Source organism: Ambystoma mexicanum, chromosome 8 (genome assembly GCF_040938575.1).
Source record: "Ambystoma mexicanum isolate Mex_15411 chromosome 8, UKY_AmexF1_1, whole genome shotgun sequence".
Taxonomy (NCBI): Eukaryota; Metazoa; Chordata; class Amphibia; order Caudata; family Ambystomatidae; genus Ambystoma; species Ambystoma mexicanum.
Window position 1 is genome coordinate 745,338,683 of NC_090929.1, and position 26,367 is coordinate 745,365,049.

At 48.3% G+C, this 26,367-nt stretch overlaps 1 protein-coding gene across 1 annotated transcript in view; it reads right to left on the bottom strand.

Annotated features, from left to right (window-relative positions):
- TLL2 (tolloid like 2) overlaps positions 1-26,367 on the bottom strand; it is a 1,535,386-nt gene that overhangs the window by 458,230 nt on the left and 1,050,789 nt on the right. The window contains exon 13 of the mRNA XM_069610570.1: positions 25,579-25,739. Coding sequence (XP_069466671.1) covers positions 25,579-25,739 — 161 coding nt within the window. The remainder of the gene's footprint in view (positions 1-25,578; positions 25,740-26,367) is intronic.

Consider the following 26,367-nt stretch of genomic DNA (forward strand, 5'->3'; position numbering starts at 1 on the left):
CCCTTTTATTCACTGCTTCACTCTTACAAACTGGTACCACTCTCCTTCAAAAAGACCTCACCTGAAGTTTGCTCCAATTCTGCCAGCAACTCCTCAGCACTCCAATCCTCTGTCCGTCCTCTGCCTAGTTGCTTGGTCTCTCGACACCTCCTGACCTCACCCTTGCAACGCAATCTCTGCCTTTCATTTTCCCACTTTTTTACAGCAGCTCTTCTGTTTCTAACCTGCCCCCTCCATTGGATCCAGCTCTCCCCTGACTCTAGTGGCCAATCCGTGCCTGGCCTTTCCCAAGGGCTGGGTTACAAAGCTGAAAAGCTTTAAAAATAAAAACTCATCCAGGATGGTTTTGTTCGTAGTTTCTGATGGTTTAATTGCTGTGGATTTGGGAGTTATCTGTGAGTTATTTTTTCTGATGTTGTGAAGAGCTCTGTGCTTCTTTGAGGTGCTGGATGCGGCTGGGTTGTGGTGAACGATCATAGTTCATCTTAGTTCTCCTTCATTTGGTTCCACTCTGGGTGTTATTGGTTACTCCCAGGTGCACCTCAGGAGATATGGTTTTGAAAAAGGAACAGAACACTGGCTATAAGTACTGGGAGGAACCATTAACAATATGCATGGCACATGAGGTGCCTCAGACTGGGGTTCCCCCATTCCCCACTGAGAGGGTCATGACCCTGACCCTGCCACATATCCCACTGTCACATATCCCACTTTAAGTTAATGTCTATACCCTGTGGCGAATCACAGGATCTGCCACTTCTCCCCAGGTGGTGGGGAGGGAGCCTTTCCCTGTGGGGCTAGGGAGGTGAGTCTGCTATGCAATACCCTTCCCTAGGGGTAGATGTAAGTCAGACCTCACTGGGAGAAACTCTCCACCCATGATGGGGACAAGACCTTCCATAGTCCCACCGTAGCATAATAAGAGTTTGAGATATACACAGAGCGCTCTCCTGCAAGTTTCAAATCGGCTCACAAGAAACAAAAGGAAGATGGGGTGGGCAGCGTCAGATGGAGACCTAAATCCCAGGTACAGCAGTGGAAGCCTGGCAACGAACAGGAGAAGAGAAGCAAAGTATTGAGAGGAACACATGGCGTCTATATCTGAACGAGGAGTAAGTGGTGGCGTGACCACGAACATGCCATGGCGGACTAGTCTATCTATTAACTATGCCGACACCATTTTCGCCGAGGGAGAGCAAAGCAAACTGAGGGAAGAAGCAGCAGAGAGCCTGCACGAGAAACTGCAGAGAAACCGAAGAGCCAACCTGACGGCTGACCAGAACGGTCCCGCAAGATTGTACCACCCGGTGAAGTTATCCCTGAAACGCTCAGGTTACAAGGGAAAACGGGAGACCCAGGAGAAGGACTGAAGACAACTATTGGAACATTCATACTCGTCCCTGTCCACATCAGATATCGGAAGTGTAGGAGAAGAAAGTTATTATTGGGATGTTTATACTCGTCCCAATCAACAATCAAGATACCATATCAAGAGTGTGTGAAGAGCATAGGAGTGTTACTGGGACGCCCATACTCACAAACACCACCGAGGTGCTACCTTCAACAATAACCCTCCCCCAGTATTCAGTATTGTATTCAGAGGCTAATCAGCCTTAGTAACTTGTCTTATGCATCGTGCGTTAATTCACCATCTGTGTTTTTCCCTCAGTTGTGATTCTGCTCCGGTTCCAACTTAATTTTGTTGTGGAGGACTGTGCGTTGCTTCTCGTCTGTATCTTTCTAACCTTTCACGATTTGTATGGTTTTCAACCAGTTTTTAGGTTTGTCCAAGCAAGTATTATATGTGAGGGGCCCATGTTGCGCTCTGACCCGGGCTGGTCCGCCGTAGAGCACTATATTCATTTTCCTTGTCATGTTAGTATAGAATGTACACCCTCCATTGCTCCACTGTGGGTTTCTATTTCCCTCCCCACATCATTGCCACAAGCCATTTAGCCACAATTAGTGTAAGCCATATTAGTTTCTGTATGCTTTTCGGCATCAGTTTAGTATATCCCAATAATGCCATCTGTAGATTGGGTTCTAGCTCAACCCCTGTTATGCCAGTTACCATTTCGAATACTTGTTTCCAGAATGCTAGTATTAGCATTCCATGACACGTGCAAAAAGTTGGCTGGGGTCGTACCACATTTCACGCATCTGTCCAAAGTGTCCGGGAAAAACCCTTTGAGTAGGGTGGGTGTACAGTAAAGTTGGAGTAGGTACTTGAAGTGAATCAATTTGAGCCCCATTCCTAGGCCCCTTGAGCACGCAGCAATATCTCCACACCCCTTTGGGAATCTCCCGCCCCAGAAACAACTCCCATTTCTTCCAGGAGAGGCTTTTGTTTCTTTCCCCACTTTGAGTCTTGCGGCATAGAGTGATGAAGTCACCTTGTTATCACAATCGCCCTGGAGCAACTTGTCTAGAATTAGTGCTGTCTGTGGTTGCCTGGGAAATGTGGTGAACAGTTGCCTCATTGCTACTCTCAACCTGTAGTACTGGAACACCTCCAATGTTGCAAGTTCCCCCTAATCTTCCAGTTCCTCTAGTGTAATAAACAACCCATTTGGGAAGAGGTCAACGAAGCATGTTATCCCCAATCGCCTCGCTAGGGCGATGAAACTCGCCTCTCCTGTAACAGGAACCCCAGGGATGTTTATAACTAGTAGTTTAGGGGAGTATAGGACATGTCCTCTGGATTTGCGTTCTAGACACGGCCCCACTTTGCATGTGACCTCTACCATGTTTTGTGCTCAGTGCTGTGAGAATGATGGATCGCAGGAGCGATGGCGTTGCTACTGCCCTCTCCATCTCTACATGCCCTCTGTCCCTCCGTTCCCATAACCAGTAAAGGAGAAACCCTGCTTGCGCTACATTGTAATGTGTTTCAAAATCTGGGAGAGCTAGGTCCCCCTCGTGTATTCTAGCTTGTTTACCCACCCACATGAACCGAAATACAGCGGTTTTCAGTTCCGGAAGTATTCTCCGGGTAACGCTTTGGAAGCATTTAAGAAAACATACAGGAACCTAAGAAGCAACATCATCTTGATCAACGAGATTCTGCCATAAGGATTCATTGGTAAGTTCATTCACCTATCCATGGCTGCCCTTGCTTGCTCCAGCGTGCTTCGGTAATTGTATTTTTATACCACCTGCTTCTCCCGTGCTATATTAATACTGAGGTAGCGGGTGTAGACTATGTGCCATTGGAACCCCCATGTATCCTGGTATTGTTCCACACTCTCAGTTAGGGAGAACAAGAAAGAATTCCCGGCTTTTACTTTTAACCCCAAGAGATCACTGAATCTCTGCACTTCCTGCATTATCTGATGGGGGGGGGGCTTAATTGCGTTCACCACCTCCTCCAGTGTCAATTGACGCCCAAGCCATTCCCTCTCCTCATCTGTACACCAGTGTAGGGCCACCTGATCTAGATCGGTAACTAATTCTCTCTGGGGGGGCCTGGGTTTGTGACGGGTATAACAGACTATAAAGCGGTAGAACTTAACTATTTCAGTGTCCGCAAACTTGTCCACCCTCTGGTCATCTGCTATAGCCAGAACTCAGCCTTTGAGATCATCTAGTTTGGCCGCCCTCAGCAGCATTCTGCCCCTCCCCGTACTGCCTCATTGCTGCCCTTCCCGTTATAAATGTAGCCTCCCTTTGTGCTAACACCTCAAAGTCCCTCAAGTGCGTTAGGATTTCCGCTTGTTCGGGTTGTGATGGTGTGGGCGATACATACTGTAGCGATTGTATGTGACTTTCCTTAAGGGATCATTCCCTTCTAATCTGCTGCAGCACTCCAGATTCTCTCGATATGCACTCCCCTCTTATCAGACATTTAAAGCTTTCTCATAAGACCCCGGCTCAGTTCACAAGCCGACATTGACTTCGAAGAACTGGTCTATTGCCTCGGCTAGACCATCACGAAACAGCGTGTCAGTGAGGGTATTACTCTTAAATTGCCAAGGGGGCCTCTTCCTCTCTCGACCTGCCATTTCGACAGCCATCAAAACCGGGGCATGATCTCACAGTAAGCGTGCAAGGATTGCTATCCACGTATTTATTTCTCTTGCAAGAATGCGATCCCCATCCGATGATGCTGCATGTATAACAGAACTTTATGACATTTGGGCAGGCAGCTCAGCCCTGCACGTTCCAGGTGATGCAATTAAGTGATTGTGTTCTATAGTAGGCGGATCCCCTCTGTATTTCCTAATCTGCACACAGTGCTTTCTGATTCCTTCTGCACTTCCAGCATGATGCTTGCTTCCTCGATCCCTCTTCACCCCAGAACTTGTAGTCACTTCTCCCTCTTGGCCCTGCCCGGCCCTCACCCCCACCGACAACCCCAATCTGTCAGTAATCCAAGTGCCCCCCCCTTATCCCCTCTGGTCATCCCCCAGCCCTCCCCTTCCTCCTCCCAGCTGATCACCCCAACTCATCAGCTGTAACCCATTCTCACAAAACATGAGCTTCCGCATGAGGGATAGTTTGGAGTCTAGCCATCCACCACACCTCAACCATCTTGCGGTTATGACCAGACTGCTCTTGGATCCTACTCCACTGGTCTCGGGTACCTTGTATTACCAAAGGATATGCGTCTACAGTTCTGTAGTCACCCATTGTTCCCTCGCTGTTGGGAATTCCTTGGTTGTAATTCCAAAAAGGCATTGGCTTCCTCCAGGGTGTGGAAAAAGATTGCCCTCCCCTCATGTTCTATCCGCAGCTTGGCCGGGAACAGCATTGCATAGCGGATGCCCTTCTCCCTTCGTTTTTTCTTGACTTCCGTGTACGTTCTCCTGGAGGCGTGTACTTAGTGCGCAAAGTCTGGGAACAGTCTGATCGTGTCCCCTTTATAAGTTACCATTCCTTTTTCCCTGGCTTTGCAGAGGGGTGCGTCTCTGTCCCAGTAGTTTTAACACGCGGGCTATGATCGGACGCGGCGGGGCCCCCGGAACTGGTCGTCTCCCGCTTGGTACCAAGTGCACCCTTTCCTCTATGCACACTGTCGAGCATTCCTCCGATCCCAATAACTCTCGCAGCATCTCTTCCACCAGGGGCTCCATGTTCCTCTTTTCCACCAATTCTGGGACCCCGATTATTCTCAGGTTATTCCTTCTACACCTGGATTCCAAGTCATCCTGCTTGTCGACGAGCTCCTTCTGTCATGATTGGCCAGGTTCGACCTTTCTGGACTTCATGGTCCTTGATGCACCATGGCATTAACTCTGCAACCCATCCAAAATGGCTGCCGACACAGAACTGCAGCGGTCTAGCCTTTGCGTGCACTCGCCAGCTTCTTAGAAAAACGGCACGCCCCCTGCAGCTCAGCGCATCTCAACTCTACCCCTACGAGTTACTAGACGTGTTCGCTCTCTGTTTATCGTGCATTCTACCTTCCTTCACTCCTGGAGCCCCCACCTTTCTATTCCTTACCTTTCGTTATCTGCCTTCCTGGATTAATTGACATTGTTCCTGGATATTCGAACGCCACCGGCTTGGCAGTCGGCTTCCACGCTGGAACCCGAGGACTCGCGTACCAGTTTATACAAGTCACGGTCGGTGAAAAAGAAAGAAGCCACATCCCGGAAGAACGCCAACAAGGATAAAAAGGTGAGAAAGAAGGGAGCTTCTGACAGATTGAGATGCCAGGAACCTGATATGGAAACTGGTATGGAAGCGGCAGTCCAAGACCTCATGAGAGGTATGCAAGAATTAACTACCGAGGTTCAAAATCTTAAAGCCGAAAATGCAGCCTTAAAACAGCTGGTCCTATCCCGGGATTCCGCAGTCAAGGAAAGCATTCTGCTTGGCGGAGTTGTGGATAAGTATGATGGATCTTCTAGGTCTCTAGGTTCCTTCCTCGATTCATGCTTAGTGCACTTCACTTTCAAACCCTACTATTTTTCTACACCACGAGCAAAGGTTTGATTCATGATATCCCACTTAACGGTTAATGCATTAACCTATGCTACTCCCTTGGTTAATTCTGGAGATCAGCTTTTGGATGACTACGAAGGATTTGTGGATGCCCTAAAAGCCATGTTCGATCGACCTGCGCACAAGAAAGACTTCTTGAATTTAAACAAGGGAGTCAGGACATGCTCTCTTACGTCACTCGCTTCAAGCAGCTAGCCAAAGAAGCAGATTGGTCGCAAGAAGCCAGTTTCACTCTCTTCAGAAGAGGTTTAAACGATGAAGTTGAGGATGAGCTAGCCAAAATGGCTCGTCCAGGAACCTTCCAGGCCCTTATGGATCTTTCCTTGCAGATAGATTTCAGGATCCAGGAGAGAAAGGCTGAAAAAAGAAAGGTGAAAACCTCCCCAAAGACAGCTACTGAATACTTAACTACCAAAGAGACCGTTGCTCCACGAACCCCTGATCCAGAACCCATGCAACTAGGTGCCTTTAGGGGGCCAATTTCTCCACAAGAAAGGCTCAGCAGAATCGATACTGGTCTCTGCGTGTACTGTGCCTCTGACAAACATTTGGTTAGAGAATGTCCTATAGCACCACCCCGGCGTTCGGGCAACGCCAGCTCCCGATCCTAAACGGAGCACAGCTTCGGGAGAGAGATGCCTGCTCCGCATCCATTCCTTCCTTGAATACTCCTGGACAGAACACCTTAGTACTTCTACAAACTGTACTGACAACTACAGAGAATGAATCCTTTCCCATCCTGGCTCTCGTGGACTGCGGTGCCATGGCGATCTTCATTGATCATGAATGGTCCACTGCTCATGGGATTCCGAGAGAGCTCAAAGAAGTGATACAACCAGTGGAGGGAATCGACAAAAGACCTTTGTATTCAAGTCCTATTACTCACCAAACAAGGGAACTACAATTGTCAATTAACAACCACCAGGAAAGAATATGGTTTGACATCATGAAGGCTGCCCACTATCCCATGGTACTAGGCATGCCCTGGTTACAGAAGCACAACCCTTACATCAACTGGACAGCAGGTTCCTTGTTCCTTGGCTCTGAGTTTTGTATGTCTCACTGTTTATGTCAGGACACACCCCGGATCCCTCTAGTAAACTCTCAGAACCATGAACCATCCTCCCTGAGCGTGTCCAACATTATCCAAGTACCCGGAAACTTACCAGGCATTTTCTGATGTGTTATCAACAGACATTGTTCAAGCTCTTCCACCCCACAGACCTGAGGATTGCGCCATTGAAACAGACGCTTCCGCTGTGATTACATTCGGGAGAATGTTTATATTATCCGAGCCTGAAAAGAAGGCCCTACGTGAGTACCTGGATACCAACTTAGCAAATGGAACCATCCGGGCTTCAAAGTCTCCCGCAGGCACGTCCTTGTTTTTTGTTCCAAAGAAAAACACAAGGGAGTTACAACCTTGTTTGGACTACCGTGGTCTTAATCAATGTACCCTCAAGAACCGTTATCCATTACCACTCATTTCACATATTCTGGAGGCCGTTCGAGGAGCTGTTATGTTCACCAAACTCGACCTTAGCAGTGCTTACCATCTCATTAGAATTAAGGAGAGTGATGAATGGAAGACGACCTTTAGAACTCCCTTCGGCCACTTCGAGTATTTGGTCATGCCCTTCGGTCTGGCCAACGCTCCTGCGGTATTCCAACGATTCATGGGCAGAGTGTTCTCAGATATGTTGTTCCTTTTTGTTATCATATACCTGGATGACATATTGATTTATTCTAAAGACCCTCAGATTCATGAAGAGCATGTTAAGGCAGTTCTACAGCAATTACGAGAAAACAAACTCCTGGCCAAACCTGAAAACAGTTTATTCCATACTCAAAGCATTCACTACTTGGGTTTTGTGCTCAGTCCTAAAGGAATTGGAATGGACCTTGGCATGATAGAGTCCATACTCTTGTGGCCGGCGCCTACAACTGTGAAGCAAATACAATCCTTCTTGGGACTTGCAAACTTTTACAGAAAATTCATTCCTACATTTTCTGCAATTGTACAACCCATCGTGGCTCTTTTAAAGAAGGATACACCGTTTGTTTGGTCTACAGAACAAGAGAAGGCCTTCAAACATCTAAAAAGAAAGTTCACTGAAGGTCCTATCCTAGCCCAAACCGACATAGCTTGAATCTTCCTGGTGGAAACCGATGCTTCTGACTATGCTATTGGGGCAGTCCTAAAACAATTATTTGAGGACAAGATGGAACATCCAATTGCCTATCTATCCCATACTTTGACCCCAAGTGAATGTCATTACTCGGTCCTGGAGAAAGAGCTTTTGGCCATCCGACAAGCATTCACTGATTGGTGTCATTTACTCCTGGGACCAAAATATCCAGTGCAAGTACGAACAGATCATCAGAACTTACAAGTATTACAATCCCTGGAGTGCAGAAACAGTTGCCAGGCCCGTTGGGCCTTCTTTTTTGCGCAGTACCAGTTTCAGATCAACCACCTTCCCGGAATCAATAACATCGTTGCTGACGCCTTGTCCAAACGCCCCGACGACGAATCTGTGTAGGTCACAGCATTTCCCAAAATGTTTCCAAAAACTGTGTTTGTGGCACAAGCTAATTGCCTCCTGGAAGACATCGATGCCCATACTCCTTCCTCAGATCTTTGGAAGGAATACACCCAGAATAATCATTGGAACTTAGATGGTTATCTCTTCAAGGATCAACGACTGGTCATCCCTACACAAGGACTGAGAAATAAAGTCATGAATCTCTGTCATGATACCTTTCATTCAGGACATTGAGGCATCACTACTACCCTTCAGCTCATACAGAGACAATTTTGGTGGCCAAGAATGATCACTGACATAAAGGCCTACATTGAATCCTGTGCTGTGTGCAATCAAAACAAACACGACAATAGAAAACCTGCCAGACTTCTGCATCAACTTACATTACCAACATGTCTTTGGGAGTTCATCGCTACAGATTTTATTGTGGAATTACCACCATCCCGGGGATATACAACCATAATGGTTACAATTGACTTCTTTACCCATACAGCTCATTTCACACCACTGCTCAAATTGCCCTCTTCACTTGAACTTGCCGGGATATTTATTGAACACATATTCAGACTTCATGGATTACCATCCAAGATCATTTCCCACGGAGGTCCCCAGTACATCCCAGTTCTGGAAACACCTCTGTCAAATACTAGGTGTTCAGTGAGCATTGTCTTCAGGATATCACCCTCAGACCAACGGGATCACAGAAAGAACCAACCAGACTTTAGAGCAATATCTCTGCTGTTTTGCTAGCAAGGTCCAGGATGGTTGGTCACTATTGATTCCGGTAGCTGAATTCGCTTACAACAATTCAGATCATTCGGCCATCAAGACAAGTCCTTTTTTCTGCAGTCAAGGATTCCATCCTTCGGTTTTACCATCAATTTTGCCACATCCTACCCCGGTACCTGCAGTTGATTCCTGGATTCAAAAATTGGTGAACGGCTACAAGGATGCTAAAGAATATTTGGAAAAGGCCAGGATAGCTGTTAAACGATATGCAGATGCTAAGCGAAGACCTAGCCCTTCTTGTTCAATAGGGGATGAAGTCTAGCTATCCTCCAGACTCCTTCCTCGACATCTACGGCCTCACAAACTGGCTGGCTCCCAAGTATTACGGACCCTTCACCATCAAAGACATCATTAAACCAGTGGCATATCCACTTCAGCTCCCAGACTCCTGGAAACAAATTCATCCGGTCTTTTACACCTCCTTATTGAAGCCATATATACAGTCCAATCAGACAGTTCCTATACCTAATCCTGTGCTCATCAACAATCAGGTCGAATTTGAGGTCTCCAGGATATGTGATTCCAGATATAGACTAGGCCAACTACAATACTTGGTGGAGTGGAAAGGATATCCCCCTAGTGAGCGTACATGGGAACCAGTTTCTAACATGAATGCTCCTTGTCTACTAAAAAGGTTTCATCGAATACACCCAGGCAAACCAGGTGGGTCCGGGCTCAGGAGGAGGCATGCTGTCAGGAATGGCCGGGTTCGACCTTTCTGGACTTCATGGTCCTTGATGCACCGCGGCATTAACTCTGCAACCCATCCAAAATGGCCGCCGACACAGAACTGCGGCAGTCTAGCCTTTGCATGCACTCCGTAGCTTTCTAGAAAACAGGCACGCCCCCGCGGTTCCGCGCGTCTCAACTCTACCTCTACGAGTTACTAGACGTGTTCGAGTTCGCTCTCGGTCTGTTTATCGTGCATTCTACCTTCCTTCACTCCTGGAACTGCCCCCCCCTTTCTATTCTTTACCTTTCGTTATCTGCTTTCCTGGATTCATTGACATTGTTCCTGGATATTCGAAGGCTATCGGCTTGGCAGCCGGCTTCCATGCTGGAACCCGAGGACTCGCGTTCCAGCTTATACAAGTCACGGTCGGTGAAAAAGAAAGAATCCACATCCCGGAAGAAGGCCAACAAGGATAAAAAGGTGAGAAAGAAGGGAGCTTCTGACACCTTCAGTGGACGTTTCACAAGTGTCATGTCTCTGGTCACTGATGCGGACTCGTACTCGACAGTGGACACTCTTTGCTCCACCTCGTCTAGCCTCTCCCCTTGTTTGTCGAGATGGAGCTGCATGTGGTCGACTTTACAGGTAAGGGTGTCTATTTACCCATCTAGGGAATGTATGCTTGTCTGTAGTTGGTTGAACATTTCTTTGATATCTTGAAACGGCCCGCTGGGATCTAAGGGGGTTGGTTGGGGACATCTCTCCGGAGATCCCTCCATCTGTCTGTCATTTTTTGCCTGAGAATATATATCAAAATGTATTTTAGTCTGTTTGACCCCTTTACCTGATTTAGACCTCACAGCAGAGTCTGAACACTGTGCGGCGTGGGCGTCATTTGCTGCGTCCTATGTTTGTAGCCTGTACACAATGTCTCAGTTGTTTCAGCTGTCAGGTGCTTCAGGTCGGTTTCTTGACATAGTGTCTGCCCATCCAAGCAGTGTCCTACGGCTGCCAAATCGTACTTTTGGATTACCAAATCTTCTGCACCGATCGGGGCCGAGGTCCACAATCCTAGCCAGAGTGCGTCTCGAGTGGCCTCAGCCGTAGACCATTGTCTGCCTCCGTACACATCGCCTTGTGACCCGTCCTGCTCCCAGCCCATGATTGCTATTCACCAGTCCCAATCATGGGCAGTCGTGCCTTCATATTTTCTTACCTGTGTTCCAATATGACGCCTCAGAAGCACTTCCCGATTCTGTCCTTGGGTGCGCTGTTCCAGCTGCTTGTTTAGAGGGTGCAGAGATCTCCCCTTAGGTAGCAGGGGTCCAAATTGAATGCCAGAGGCTGTCTCGCTGCCCACAAGTCTGGCGGCTCAGTTCATGCCAACATTATTATTTGAGCCCAGGTCTTAGACTGGATCATACTGGGGGCCTCCCTACCCTACCTTCATTGTAGATACTTTGTAGGCTGTCTGTCTGTCTCAGGGTAGGGGACCATTCTATGTTTTGCCCATCAATCAACCCTTCTGCTCACCTACCAGCCTTCTTTGGACACGACGGGAAACATTGCCAGGTGTGGCGCTGTGGTGCTCCGGGCTGTAGTTACTTGTCTCTGATCTTACTTGGTTCAAGTTTCAGCCAGACACGAGGATCTAAGCATTCCTGTGTAGCGGACTGCCACTGCCTCCGTCTAATCCCCGGGTCCTCTCAAGTGTCCCATGGCTTGTCGTATTCCCGTCCGCTGCTGCTGTCTTATGCTTCGAGTTCTCTGCGCGCCTGATGCTTGGGGTTTAATGGCCCACTAGGTTCAGCGCACCGGGTTGCAAGACCATTCCTATTGATCTCCCCGGATGGAGTCTCACTTAGATTCCTCAGAGTTGTTCCCCTTTCCGGACATATGTATCCCCGATTGTTTCGGAGGGTGGAGAGCCAGAGTCTTCTCCCTTATTGTTAACCAAGTCTCCTAAGGTGCTCTGTCGGTCCAGTCGGGTGCGCAAATCCGACGCAGTTCCACACCATTGGCACAGCAGGTTTCCACGTCCCTCTTCCTGTTGCTGGTGGCCCAGTTCATATTAATCATGGGAGTTCCAGTTCCCCTTCTCTGGCAGATGCTGTTGCTACTCCCAACTCCACTTGGCCTCCCCGGGAATGCCCGCTTAGTTGGAGACTCTCACTGCTGACATGGAGCCCGCAGCGCTCCACATATCTGGCACCTGTGGAGCTCTCACAGTCCGCTGGCCCCAAGAGGTCGACACGAGGGATCTTCTGGGCGTTGCTTCTTGGGTGGGAATCCCAGATGAGTCCTCAGTATTGCTCCCTCCCTCCGGGTGTACGTAGTTTCCGCTGTGTCGGTAGGCGGGGGTCGCCTCCCCCCATCGTGGCAGAGTGCTACCTCCTACCACGATTGCCTCTGCATCATTTGGCTGCCAGCAGTCTGTGGCTCTCATCTTCAGGGTGCCACTGACCTCTGTTTCACACTGGTCTGTGAGCACCTCTCGCCTGCGGACGTGGCTTCCCCAGGTTCACCGGCGCAGAGTGCCTCGGTGTCACAGGTCTCGGATCGCCCGCCCAGCTTGGGATCGACGAGGACTGGGCAAGAGTTCCTGTTTCAACTGGATGGACTGCTTTCAGGTTTTTCTCCCGTCGTAGCCATCTGTCTCCGATCATGCCTGACGTTCCCTGGATTCACACCCAGGGCCAGCTCCTCCTCTCCCGCCTCCAAGCGATTGCCATCCCGCGTTACAATGGCCACTCCAGTTCCCAGCTCTCCAGGTACCCCCGGACTGCAAACTACATCCCGGAGGTGATATGGGTGTCCTGTTGCTCGGCACCGTTTCTGGGGTGCCTACGCAGTCGGGAAACCTCTGGATATTTGTCAGATCTTCCAAGGTGTTTAGGAGCTCATGGGCTAACGGCCATCTTGGCTGGGCTCTCTAGCGCCACCCCGGTCTCAGTCAAGATTAAAAATTAGGAACAGATGGAGAGCAAGAATCATTATTTGAACACTCATACTCGTCCCATTCAGACAGAGAATCAAGATTAAACAAAGAGTATGATATTTTACTGGGTTATTACTATTCAACCCAGTCAAGGAAAAGTGTAGACATTGAGTAAAACTAAGTCTGTAAGTTTGAAAGAGAAGAGAGTAAATAACCAAAAAATAAGACAAGAGAAATGTGTAAAGGAGAAAAGGAATAGTCAAAGAGAAAGGATATGTGAAACTTGTAAAGATCCAGTGTCAGACCTGTGGGACTTGAAAAAAGGTGTTACCAAGACCTACTTAAAGATCCAATACTGAACTGAATGTGGTGAAGAACCAGCTCACAGGAGAAGAGAGTCATTATTCTGTGCTTTATTTATTTTTTCTAATAGTGGTAGGTTCAGAGTGGGGTAGTGTGACAATTCACTTGCTCTCCTCACTTCTTTGCAGAGCAGAGACCCTTTCCATGAGGCTAGGGGGGTAAGGCTGCTAACTGATAGCCCCCCCCGTAGGTGCGGTTACATAAGGGAGGACCTCATGGAGACTTAAGGAGGTGAGTTGGAGGCAAACTCTCTCTTACCTAAAACCCTAAAGGGTGACAACCACTGCAAATTCTTCTAGACTTAAAGATTATTGTCCTGTGACAGATCGCCCTTACCCTCCCGGCCCTGAGAACCCAAAGCTTATAATATCTGGAAAGAGTTATTTAGAAAGTGCCACAGTATACTCTACTACTAGCTTGTCGTCTAAGTCTTCTAAGTTCTGTCCTTGTTAAGAAGACTACACTAGACCGATTTCTAACCTTTTCCTTAACAGGACGGAGACGAAGACGACTGAGGAACATACAAATACTACTAGCTGACTCAAGGTACTAGCATAAAGAAGATCATCAGAAACATGAAGATAACCAGACATTCAAGTACCAAGAGGATGTGGCCCTCAGAAACCACAAAGAATGGCCCATCGAAGAAGCAGGAACGCTCTAGACTTCCGCAGAGGGGTGATCATGGTAGTTGCATAAAAACAGAAAAGGGACTTCATGCAAGAGAGGACAGTCCTGGATGCAGGCGAGCGCAGAAGCACCAAACAAACATGCAAGGCAGTCCAGCCCAGGAGGTTCAAAAGTGTCACATAGAACGCGGTAGAGTGGCCTATGCAGATATCGAGAAGCATTGTCCCATGGTGTGCAGCTGTCCAGGAACGTGGCTTTTAGCTGGTAAGGAGTAGCGCAATCTCTGGTAGGTGGATTGTGCGGTCTTTTAACAGTGCCTATACCAGCAACCCGCAGAATGGGAGAAATCTATGCAGGGGAAGAGCAGCAGAGGCTAGAAATGCCTGCACAACGCTGATAAACGTCAGGCGACCCATGGAAGAACCGGCAGAACGTATCCGAATCATTGAAGGTACCAGGTGTCATTTTTTAACAGTCTATGAATAAAGGTCTAGGAAAAGGGAGTCATTCTTGCTTGACAGACACCACAGCCTACAGGAGAAGCCAGTGGAAGCAAGTCATTTCCCCTGGACATAGGTTGTACTTTTTGGTTCAAACAGCAGGATAAAGGAGTCATTCTCCTGGCAAGAGACATTTGATCACATCGAAAGGAATTTACAAGAATGCCAGGGAAGCGAGTGCTTGCCCCTGGTACATATTGCACTGTTTTTTTAGAGACTCTTTTTACACACCAGGAGAAGGGAGTTATTCTCCTGGTAAGACTTTTTGGTTCTACAGTAAGGGACAGAGTTAGGCTTTTTGACCCCGGACAGTATCTTTCGATTGGAGGACATTCTGACACTTCCTTTAGATATTAGTTTGAGGCAGGGAAGAACAAGTTACTTTCTTACCTGGTAATGTTCTTTTGATGGGATGTTCCGATGACGTATTACACATCTATAACAGGTAATCACCACAGCTGTACTGCTTGGGAAAAGTTTTGGCATCTGTGTCCTGCGTCGATGTCGATACGCTGTCCTCGAGGGCCTACGTCGAGCCGACGTGACCGGATGTTATAAGTAGGATGCACGACACCCGTAGCCTCAGTTGTAGTTTTTTCCCAGAATGTGGGGCACCAATCTTCTGCCAGAATGACTACAGAAAGCCTTGCGGAACCTAATGCTGCAATCGCATAAGACATTCTGTAGAGGGGCAGGTAGGGAGGGAGCGATGTGCAATACGTCGTCGGAACATCCCATCGAAAGAACATTACCAGGTAAGAAAGTAACTTGTTCTTCGAAGGGATTGGTTCCTCCGACATATTCCACATCTATGACAGACTCCCAAAGCAGTACCAACGTATGGAGGTGGGAAAAGAATTTAGAAAGTAGAATTTTAGAATGACCAATTAAATTGCAGAATAAAGGACCACCTTGCCAAAGGCCAGATCTTGCACATGGATAGAATCCAAGGAGTAGTGTTTGACCAAAGTATGGACAGAGGCCCATGTGGCTGCTTCACAAATGTTACGAATAGGAACACCCCTCTGCAGAGCAGTAGAGGCAGCCACACCCCTAGTAGAATGGGCCCGTAAGCCTACCGGAGGGTCCTTACCCGCCAAGCAGTAACATTCAGAAATTGCCAAGATAATCCATCTAGACAAAGTCTGCTTAGTAACAGCGTGTCCCAAGCGCCTCCAGCGTATCCTATAAAGAGCTGATCGCCCACTATGACCCGGAACATGCGTGCAATGTAGAAACTTAAAGCTCTCCTAGGATCCAACCTATGGAGCCTCTCCTCTTCTTTACCAGGATGCAGAGGAGGCTAGAGCGCTGGAAGAATTACCTTCTGGCTTAAATGAAATTCCGACACAACTTTCGGAAGAAAAGAGGGACAAACCCTAAGGTCAAACCTGTCCCTATGGAACACCGTGAAGGGTGGCTAAATGGAAAGTGCCTGCAACTCACTCACTCTGCGAGCGGAAGTGACCAAAACTAAAAATACCGTTTTCAAGGTTAGCACTCTCAAAGGACAAGAATGTAAATGCTCAAACTGAGCTCCCATTAGGAATTATAGAACCAGGTTCAAATCCCAAACGGGCACCTGGAAAGGTGACGGTGGGAGCACATTAGTGAGCCCTTTGAGAAACTGAGAAATCAAAGGAATCTTAAAATAAGAACACTTCTCAGACGAGCGCTTAAATATGGACAACACCGCCAGGTAACCTTTAATGGTACCCCATTTGCAGCCCTTGTGGGCTAATGAAAGCAAAAAAGACAGAACCACAGGAATGGCACATGAAAAATGATCCACATTCTTAACCCTGCACCAGTCGCAGAACTTACGGTAACGGTACAGGGACTTTGTTGCGGGCCTTCTGGCTGAGAGCAGCACCTCTATCACCTCTTCAGGGAGGTCCCAATCCTTATACCTCAACCTTTCAGAAGCCAAGCATGAAGGTTGAGCGACTTCACCTCTGGATGGAGAACCTGATCCCCCTCCCGTGAGAGCAGATCGTCTTGGTAGGGAAGACGGCGTGGAGGGCAGATGGATATGTCGAGAAGGTCAGGGTACCATGTTCTCCTGGCCCATGCCGGAGCAATGAGGATCATTCGGGAACCGAATCTCCGCAGCACTTGCGGAATGACGGGGACTGGAGGAAACGTGTACAGCAGTGGGAAGGACCACTCCACTACGCACGCGTGCCCTAAAGCTCCTCTTGGAAGAAATTCCCGCAAGCAGAATCTTTCGCACTTCCGGTTGACACTGGTGGCAGAGAGATCCACTTGTGGGGTCCACCAAAGGGCAAAGACCTCCAGGAGAATCTCCCGAGCCAGCTCCCACTCGTGAGAGACCATGCTCTGCCTGCTCAGACCGTCCGCCGCCGCGTTTTCGTCTCCGGCCAGGTGAACTGCCGAAATCGAAATTTCCTGCTGGATGGCCCAGAACCAGAGCTGCATCGCCTCTCTGCACAGAGGGAGAGACCCTGCCCCCCCTTTTTGTTGAGGTAGTGCATGGCCACTGTGTTGTCAGTCAGGATCAGGACATTCTTCCCTCGCACAGAAGACAGAAAAGCCTTCAGGGCTAGCCTGATGGCCCTCAGCTACAACCGATTGATATGCAGTCTGGACTACGACGGAGACCAACAACCGCTGACTGTCAACTCGTTGGCATGAGTTCCCCATCCCGTGAGGGACGCGTCCGTCACGATAGTTACCTCCGGCCAGGGTAGCCAAAATGGAGCCCCCTTCATCAGATTGCCTTCGATGGCCCACCACAGAAGATCCTGGGCGACCGAGGGCGGCACCTGAACGGGGTCCGAAATCCTGCCGGAGGACTGCAACCACTGGAGCTTGAGAGCCCATTGCAGAGATCTCATCCGCAACCTGGCCTCTGGCACCAGAAGAATGCAGGATGCCATGAGGCCGAGCAACCTCAAGAACTCGAACCCTGGGAGACTCTGGGCATGTTGAAACTTGTGCACCATCTGCAGAATGTGATGAGCTCTCACTTGGGGAGGGAAACACTGCCCCAGGGATGTGTCGAGCACTGCTCTGATGTACTGGAGCCGCTGGGTTGGCATCAAGTGGGACTTCTTTAAGTTGAGGGAGAAGCCCAGCTTGTGAAGGGAGTTGCAGGTGACTGACAGATGATACAGGACTTGCTTGTGAGAGCACGCCCTGATCAGCCAATCGTCCAGGTACGGGTAGACGTGAATCCCCCCTTTCCTGCGATAGGCTGCAACCACCACCATGAGCTTGGTGAAGACCCTCGGGGCGGAGATGAATCCGAATGGCAGGACCCGAAACTGAAAATGCGAGTCACCAACCGCAAACCTCAGGAACTTCCTGTGCTTGGGATGAATCGGCACATGAAAATAAGCATCCTTGAGGTCGAGAGACACCAACAAGTCCTGAAGTTGAAGGGCCTGGAGGACTTAAGAGAAAGTAACCATCTTGAACATGTCCTTCCTGAGGAGCTTGAGCAAAACATGCAAGTCCATGATGGGTCTCAATCCCCCCATCTTTTTTCAAAATTAAAAAATAAGGGGAATACCATCCCTTGTTCCTCTCCGCTACAGGCACCAGTTCTATGGCACCTTTCTCCAGCAGGGATTGGATTTCCTGCGCAAAGAGCGGATTCGGACTCTTCAAAGAGACATTCCCTGGTGGATTGTCGTGAGGCCTCTGCCGGAAAGGAAGACAGTAGCTGTGGGTTATGATCTCCAGAACCCACACATCTGAAGTAATGGCACGCCATTCCATAAGATGCTGCGCCAGCCTTCCCCAACCGGCGAACCATGGGACATGGCCTCATGACTGAGTTGAAGCGGCTGCGGCATTGCCTGAGGGTAAAGAGGTAACTGCCCGAGCGGCCTTGGCACCACGACTACCTTGTTTTCCACCTCTGGTACTCCTACGGTGGCCACTTTGACTTGCAGCTCCTCTCGATCTACCAAAGGAAGAGTAGTATCGAAAGGAACCTCCCCTCCATTGCTGTCCCCTACGACGAAAAGGCAGAAGTTGGCAAACTGCAGTGCTCAACGACTTCGCTGCAGCTTTGGAGGTCTGCAACCTCTCAAGGCTCTCGTCAGCCTTGCTGCCAAAAAGATGTTCACCATCAAAGGGTATGTTGAGAAGCAGGACTTGTACATCAGGAGCAAACAGCAGCTTCCGCAACCATGCAAAACTGCATATTACTGTGCTCGCCGCCATGCACCCATGCACCGGCTCACAAAATCGGCCATGTCCAGACCCGACTGAACGGATTCACACATGGAATCCTTGCCATCCTGAACGAGAGCAAGAAAACCATCCCGTTTCTCCCCTTCGGGAATATGTTCAGCTGCCAAAGAGAGACAATTCCACAGAGTGAGAGTGAAACGTGCTAAGGCACACACAGAGTTGACCCCCTGAAGAAAACACTTTCTTCGTCCAGCCATCAAAACGCAGGTCATCCCTATCAGGAGGGATGGTAGGGTACAACGCCTGTTTTACTGGGGCCGTAGCCGCCTGCACCACCAAACTCTCCGGAGTGGGTGCGTAGTCAAGTAGCTGGGGTCGCTACTGGCTGGAAGGTATTTTTCCAGCAAAGACTTGCTCACTGGCGGGAGACTCTCCGGAGCAGTCCAATCCGCTGCCACCCTTCTTTGCAAGGCCATATGGAATGGCAGAACCGGGTCAGTTGGTGGACCTTGGTCAATGATATCTGTCAGGTCATCCTGCAGAAAATCCACTGGTGGCGCAGACCACCCCAAATACATTGTCACCCTCGACATAAGCTGCCGGTACGAAGACTCGGCGTGCGTGCCAGGCTCAGGCCTACCGAACTCCACCTCCGGAGAGGTGTCCAGACCACTGGCGTCGTGCAGAGACTGATGCAGGTCTTCCAACTGGCTATGACCAGATAAGAGGTCGTCAGGAACCAACCCTTGCTCTTACCCTTCATCCACCTCAGAAATATAATCAAGAGGCTGGAATAAATCCCTGGATGAGGGCATAGAAAAAGGCACAACCACGTTTTTTGACTCGGCCGGAGCCTTCCTCGGGGTTTCCACCGGTCTCCGGGGCACCTCTGAGAAATCCTCCTGGAAAGGCGTTGAAGGGTGTCGACGGAATCAGCGTTAACTTCGAGCGTGGCGCCGATGGCTTCGACACAGGCCTCGAGGGCGGAGCCCCGAGCATGTCCTTAGACAGCCTCGGCACTGATGGTGTGGATGGCTTCCTCAGAGGCAGAGCCTCGAGAGAGTCCTTCGACGGTCTCGGCGTCGATGTCTTCTTCGAAGACCTCACAGGCTCCAACGGTCTCGATGGCGTTGAGGACCGGGACCTGGAGCGGGCATGGCTAGAGCGATCCACCTTGTCCGACTGGGACCTCGAAGGGTCCCGGTGATCGCGCCGACCGCTCGAGCCCAAAGGCGTGCAAACGGTGGCTCTAGCACGTTCCCTGCCGGTGTCTTTCGATGGCACTGATGGAATGGAGCCCTGCGACTGAAAAATCGCCATCATCTCCTTACAAAATGAATCCCATTCCGCAGTAGAAGAATGCTTGTTAGTACAAGAAACCCGCAGACAGGCGGAGACCTCGGACAAGGAAGACGACCGTTGATGGCGGTTCCATGAGTGCCTCGAAGAGGCAGAGGAATGGCGGGACCCACTCCGGGATCGAGACCCCCCTGGACTTAGGCCGACGATGCAGAGAGTCACCCCTCGAATCATCGGTCGAAAGCCCAGAGGATTTCGACTTTCCGGGCTTGGACACTACCTACAGAAAGCTTCTTCTTACACTCCCGCAACGCCTTCGATGTCAACGACTGGCACTCGTCACAATCGTCTGTGGCGTGGTCCTCACCGACGCACCAGAGACAGGCATCGTGCGGGTCCATCAGCCGCGGGGTAGAAGACGACAAAGACATGATATCTTCACAAACGAAGTTTCGAAGAACCGAAAGAATATAACTCAGAAGAACCGAGGCGCACGGAGATCTCTGAAGTGAACATGTTCATGGAAAAAACAGAAATGAGGCTACGGGTGTCGTGTGTCCTACTTATAACATCCGTTGACGTCGGCTCGACGGAAGCCCTCGAGGACAGCGTATCGACGCAGGAGCCGAATATTTTCCGAAGCAGCACAGCTGTGGTGATTACCTGTCATAGATGTGGAATACGTCAGAGGAACCAATCCCTTTGAAACCCCTCTTAGAGTAAGGGACAGCTAGGTTGTGTTAATTTAATTTAATGTTAATTTAATGAAAGTCTTTGCCAAGCACCATGACAACTAATTTTGGACTACCACCGACAAACGAAGAGCACCTTATTTATTTTGGTTAGGTTGGGAAACACCCTTAGTAGAGGGAAAGATGGGATTGTTTGCATTTTTAGGTAATAACCCTATACTGAAATGGCAGGCCAGAGTCTGTGTCGATCTTCTGACCTGCCACAACCCCAAAACCCTTACCCCATTGTCTATCCCCCAACTAAGAAATCACCTTTAAAGCCTCACCCTTCCGTCGTACACCACACTCCAAAAACTCCTACTGATGGCAATCATAGGCCTAGTAAACAACACAGGAATAAAACCAAACTATGACTCCTGTGCCTTTCTTCAGCTCTAACACTCTCCACCACATTTGTGGGCAACACTATCCCATGCACGCTTAACACTTTTCAGTCCTTCGAATAGCATTCTCCCAAATGACTATGCCAATCCCATAGAAGCATAGATACACAGAAAATAAATGGCTACTTCTGACTTGCACTCACTAAAACCACAGGTTTCACTTCTTTCTCTCCTGCTATCCCACTAAAACCTCCCCCCTTCTCTTACGGACATGCAGTGAAGCCTGCAAAAATGGCATAAGGGCACCATACAAGAGCAATGTATTGCTATTAATCCTTCTTTATTCAAGGGGTAAATGTGCTAAATGTTTCATTCAACTTTCACTGCATCTTACTGTTCTCTCTCCTTTCCTAACCACCTCTGATTCATTTACTATTCTATCCGCTCACCACTCTGTCACCTTCTTCAGCCATTGGGGGACATTCCTCTCCAAGTCTTCAATTTAAAAGTCTCCATATATATCCCACCTTCCTCACCCCTGAGTATTCTCATTACTCTCCAGATCTCACCACTCCCAATCACCTTCTTCACCCCTTTGGTTACTACAGTTACTGTTCTCCAAATCTCTTTCTTCTCTCCCACATTCTCCTTCACTTTTAGAAATATTGTCAATAGTCTCCCAGTGTCATTTCTCTTTCCTACCTTCTTCAACCCCCTTTTGGCTAATATTTTTGCTCCTCTGGGCAGCACTCTTTCCCCTTCTATGTTCAGCCCTAAAAGCCTCTATGGCTTTCATCCACTGCACCCCTTTAGATCCCTTCTTTGCTCCTCTGAGCACCACCATCCTTCCTAATATTTCACAATGTACTTCTTCACCCTTTGGGCGTGCCCCCTCCTCCTGGATACTTCGAATCTCTCCTTCACCTTTTTGGGAACCACCTTCCTGCACTTTACTTTCATGCTCAAAAACGTGTATGGGTTTCACAGCTTGTTTTCCACTATGGGCAGCTTCCTCGCCCCTTTTGACACATGATTTCACTCTATTTTCCTGCACTTCTGACCCTGTAACACAAGAAATTTTGTATATGTGAATCTATAATATTAGCAATGTAGAATATCTATGTACCTGTAACATAAGAGTCTACTTTCTGCAAGCGCCCAGTTGCTTAACGGCCCAGTACGCTCTATAAATAAACAATACAATTTGTATTTGTATTTGCATTTATTTTGTTTATAACGTGCAAACCCGCAGGCCCGCAGGCATCAGGGCGCAATTTAAGAGGTTAAAGAAATGCATATATACAGGCAATTGCAATGCATGAAATTGCAAAAGGAGTGACAATACATGATATGTACAGGACATTCAGTACAAGTAAAACAGTCAGCAGGTCAGAGTAAGTACAATACAATACATCCTAGATATCTTCTATACCACTCTGGGCACCTTCTCCCTGTCAGGTTATCACCTTCTTTCTGATTTGCACCCTCTTTGGACACCGCTCTTCCACTCATTGATCCGGCTCTCTTGACTCCTTTGTCTTGTCTCCTGGACCGCTCCCTCCAGTCTACTGGATCGTGCTCAAGTTTTTTCTCTCACCTTCAATCGTCTCCACTCTACTGTTCCTACTGTCATGAACCGCAGAGCACGCCCCTTTTGGACTTCCTGGTCCCTGTCTCAACGGGGCTTGCACTCCCTAATACTCCCAACATGGCCGTCCAGCGTAAACACCTCTTTCTGCTCCACGCGCTGTACCAAGTTCGCGGCTTTGTTTCCTTGTCCTCGTTCCCTTTCTCTTCTAGCCTTTTCCCTTTTTTCCTGTTTCTTGGATTCCTATGCAAGTCGGTTCCATTCAAGACTCCTGGATTCCTGGATTCCACGATCCCGGAAGTGAACGCAACCTGGAGTCGGAGGAGACTCAAGCAGTCTTAGTGAAAGCCAGGTCCGTCCGCAAGAAGACAGCGTCCAAGGACCCCAACAGGGAACGGATCAGGGTGAGAAGGGGGAAACTCATTGACACTTACACCAAACACCGACATTTCCAGAATGAGAAGGTGGAATTTTATAGGGCTTAAACTCCACTGTCCATTCCCTTTCGGGTTATGTCATGACCCCAGCCACTGGCCTCGTCAGACAGGCCATCTGGGCTGCACCACGGTCTTCCATCATGGCCTCAAGAGCCCCATCATGTTCCCCAAAACTCTCTTGGAGTCAGTGGCGCAAGGCTCATATGGGAAGCCCGAGAATTGGGACTTACAATAGCCTTTACACAACATGGATGCCCCCGCATAGCTCAGTACCAGAACTGAGCTATGCGGTGTAGCATTTTAGGTGTGGTCAGGCCTGGGGGCACCTGGGATACCTGTAGGCTATATAAACCACGCCCAAGCTGGGGAACACGCTTTGCGTTACTCTGCTGGTTGCAGCGTGACGCTCACCACGGTGTGTCGTAATCTTCATGTGTATTCCTGGCCCGATTACCTGCAAGAACAAGAACACTGTTAGCATTCACTTACCTGCAAGTGAGCCCTGCTTCTGTCCTCTGCTCCTGAATCACAAACATCCAGCATCTCGGCGAACGCTCTCTCTATCTTGAAAGCCCCAACCTGGAAGAAAGAGAACAGAAAAGCAGCATTAGTAAGCATTTTTTCTTCAGCATTGAAAACAACCAAAAAGGCCCACCCTTACCTGGATTTGACTTGCCCTTGGCCCACGTCCATCCCGGTACCATTTAACGACCTGCAAGAAGAAAGAAAAGGCTGATTAACACGCAGAAGTTCTAGAAGGCAGGACGTGCAACGCTTTACTCACCACGCTCCATATTCTCGGCAGCATACATTACGGGACATCGCGGCGGCCTGCAAGAAAGGGAAAACAAACAGGTCAGCACAACAAAGGCACATAGCGCTGCGCTTTGCGCTTTCACTTACCATCTTGTGCACAGCCCCAGGCAGCACGGCAATACCAGAACTCCTTTCCCACCTAAGAAAGAAGGAAAGACATTAATAGGGGCAATTGCAAAATAAAGGACAAACTGCCAAAACATCAGTCTTACCTGACAGAGTCGCAGCAGGCCTGGACTTTGAGGGGCCCGCACCAGTGAAGCAACTAGCTTGCGATGCGCCCATCCACAACGCGCCCCTGCACAAAACCGCAGGACGGAGAGCACACCATACCAAAGAGCAAGGTGAGGGGGAGCACTAAGGGGGTCGTTGGGTCCACAAGGGAGGTGGGTTCAGGGCTAGAAGAGACAATAAAGTTAAATCCAAACTCCTGTGTTTTCACACCTGGTCCTCAGACGAACAAGCAGGTCGGAAGCAGTCCAGCCAGACTGGGTGGCGTCCCCGTGGATATCAGGTGAGCGTTACAGGTTAAAGGGGATTTAATTGTGTAAGCTGGGATGGGGATTGGCCATCAGGATCCAACCATGGGGGTGGTGTATTGCCCTAATGTGTGACATGGGATTGGCTCATAAGTTCCCCTTTGGGCAGTGCCCTCTGTTCATGCCACACCCAGGTCCTGCCTTCCAGCGTCTCCCTGGTAGAAGGGAACTCAGGAGTGTCTCTTCAGGTAGCTGGTGTAGGGATTGACTTTTGGGTTTTGGCACTGGGGTCGGATTCCAGCTCTGGTGTGGGAATTCGGGCCAGTCCCTCACTTTGGACCTTTCTCTGAGTACTGAGTACTCAAAACAGTTGGGGACAGATAGAATAAGGGAGTTTGTTGCAGTGGCAGAGTGTAACAGCAGCCATGCATGATGAATGGTTGGCTGGGTGTTAGGTTTCCTGTCCTAATTCAGGTCCTCCTCTTTCCCTCTATAGATGTAAATGGTAATCTTGTGAGAGCCGCCGGGCCTGCATGCACTGCCGTTCTCCAATTCCCTTTAAGGTTTAGCAGCGTATATGTTAGCAATATGACTGTGCCCTGATCTGAGACTGGACTAACTTTGGGTGATGAAAGGATCCCTCCCATATCACCAAGGGAACATCATCCACTAGCTTATGGAAGCACACAGCCCCCTTGGTTATGCCATGGAAGGTCCACAGAACGAAACAGGGGACATTGTCACAGTGCCAATCAAAGAGGAATGCCTTGGGTTTTCGAGTGACATCATAGATAACCATCTTTGCTCTTGTTGCGCGACAGATGTCACTCAAACTCTTTGTAGTTGGGTAAATAACAAAAGAGCTATATTCTACAAATACATACAAATTATGAAGCTTGGGGATGCAGCTTGCAGCTGTGCAGATGTTTCTGACTATGACTCCCATGATCCCTCAAAATGGACTATGCAGACTAGAGCTGATGGGAATGAAGTTGAAAATATCTGGAGAGCCAAAAATGATAGATTACGGTTATAAAGCACCCAACCAAAATGCATTTATTCCTGTCATGCTGCACACAACTGTAAGAATGATTTAGAGTAAATGAGAATTAACAACCTCCCTGCTCAAGAACTATTGCAAACAAACTCACAGAGGAGAATGTTTGCTTTAATATTTCATTGAAAGCGTATTGGAACTGTAGAATATTTAGCTTCACCATAAATATACTTGACAAAAACATTTTTTCATGCACATTTCTCCCACACAGCCCCACGTATTCAGTTCTCTTGCAAATAACTGAATACCACATAATTGATTTTAAAAAAAAAACTTACATCATTTCCTTCAAGTTCAAAGACTTCAAACTGAAGTGATATTCTGTATTGTGCGGGAGCCGCCACTTGCCATACACAGTTTTTATTAGTTGGGTACTCCTTGGGCCAGCCGGGACTTGTGATGGTACCATTAAGCACTGTAAGAAATCCTCCGCATGCAGCTAAATGTGAGAGAAATCAAAGGTTTAAAAGCAAGGGAGCATGGGGAAAATAAATACTATGAGTGCATGTTATTATAGTATTATAATATAACAAAACACTGTTACAGATGCTCATGTATGGGGTAATGCATTCGTTTCTGTCACCTATACACTGGTAAGATCCTTAAAAGATTCTAAATACGATGTCATGAAATGCAGAATATGGTAATGTATTGGTTGTTTTAATTCTGTATAAAAAGCTAAACTTGTCATGTATGGTATGGCTAGCTGAAGTCATTTGTAACAAAATTACAGTAATATTAAAATCCTCTGAAATGGATGCCCTACATTTATATGGATATCGCGATTGATAAGAATTCTGCATGAAACATATAAACTATTATAATTATACATTTTTACGTAGCATTTCATTCCAAATAACTCACCCACTTTAAGCATCGAAATCACACTTTTTTAATACCCAACTTTATGGTACTCGATTTATCAAATTTGCAAAGATGAGGATCTAGTATACTTAGATAATGTTAGGTAGAACAAGTGGTATCTAGGTGCTACAATTGGAAGAGGTAAATTCATCTAACTTTGTTTAATACAGCATAAGTCTTTGCAAGTTTCAAATTGCCTGTTG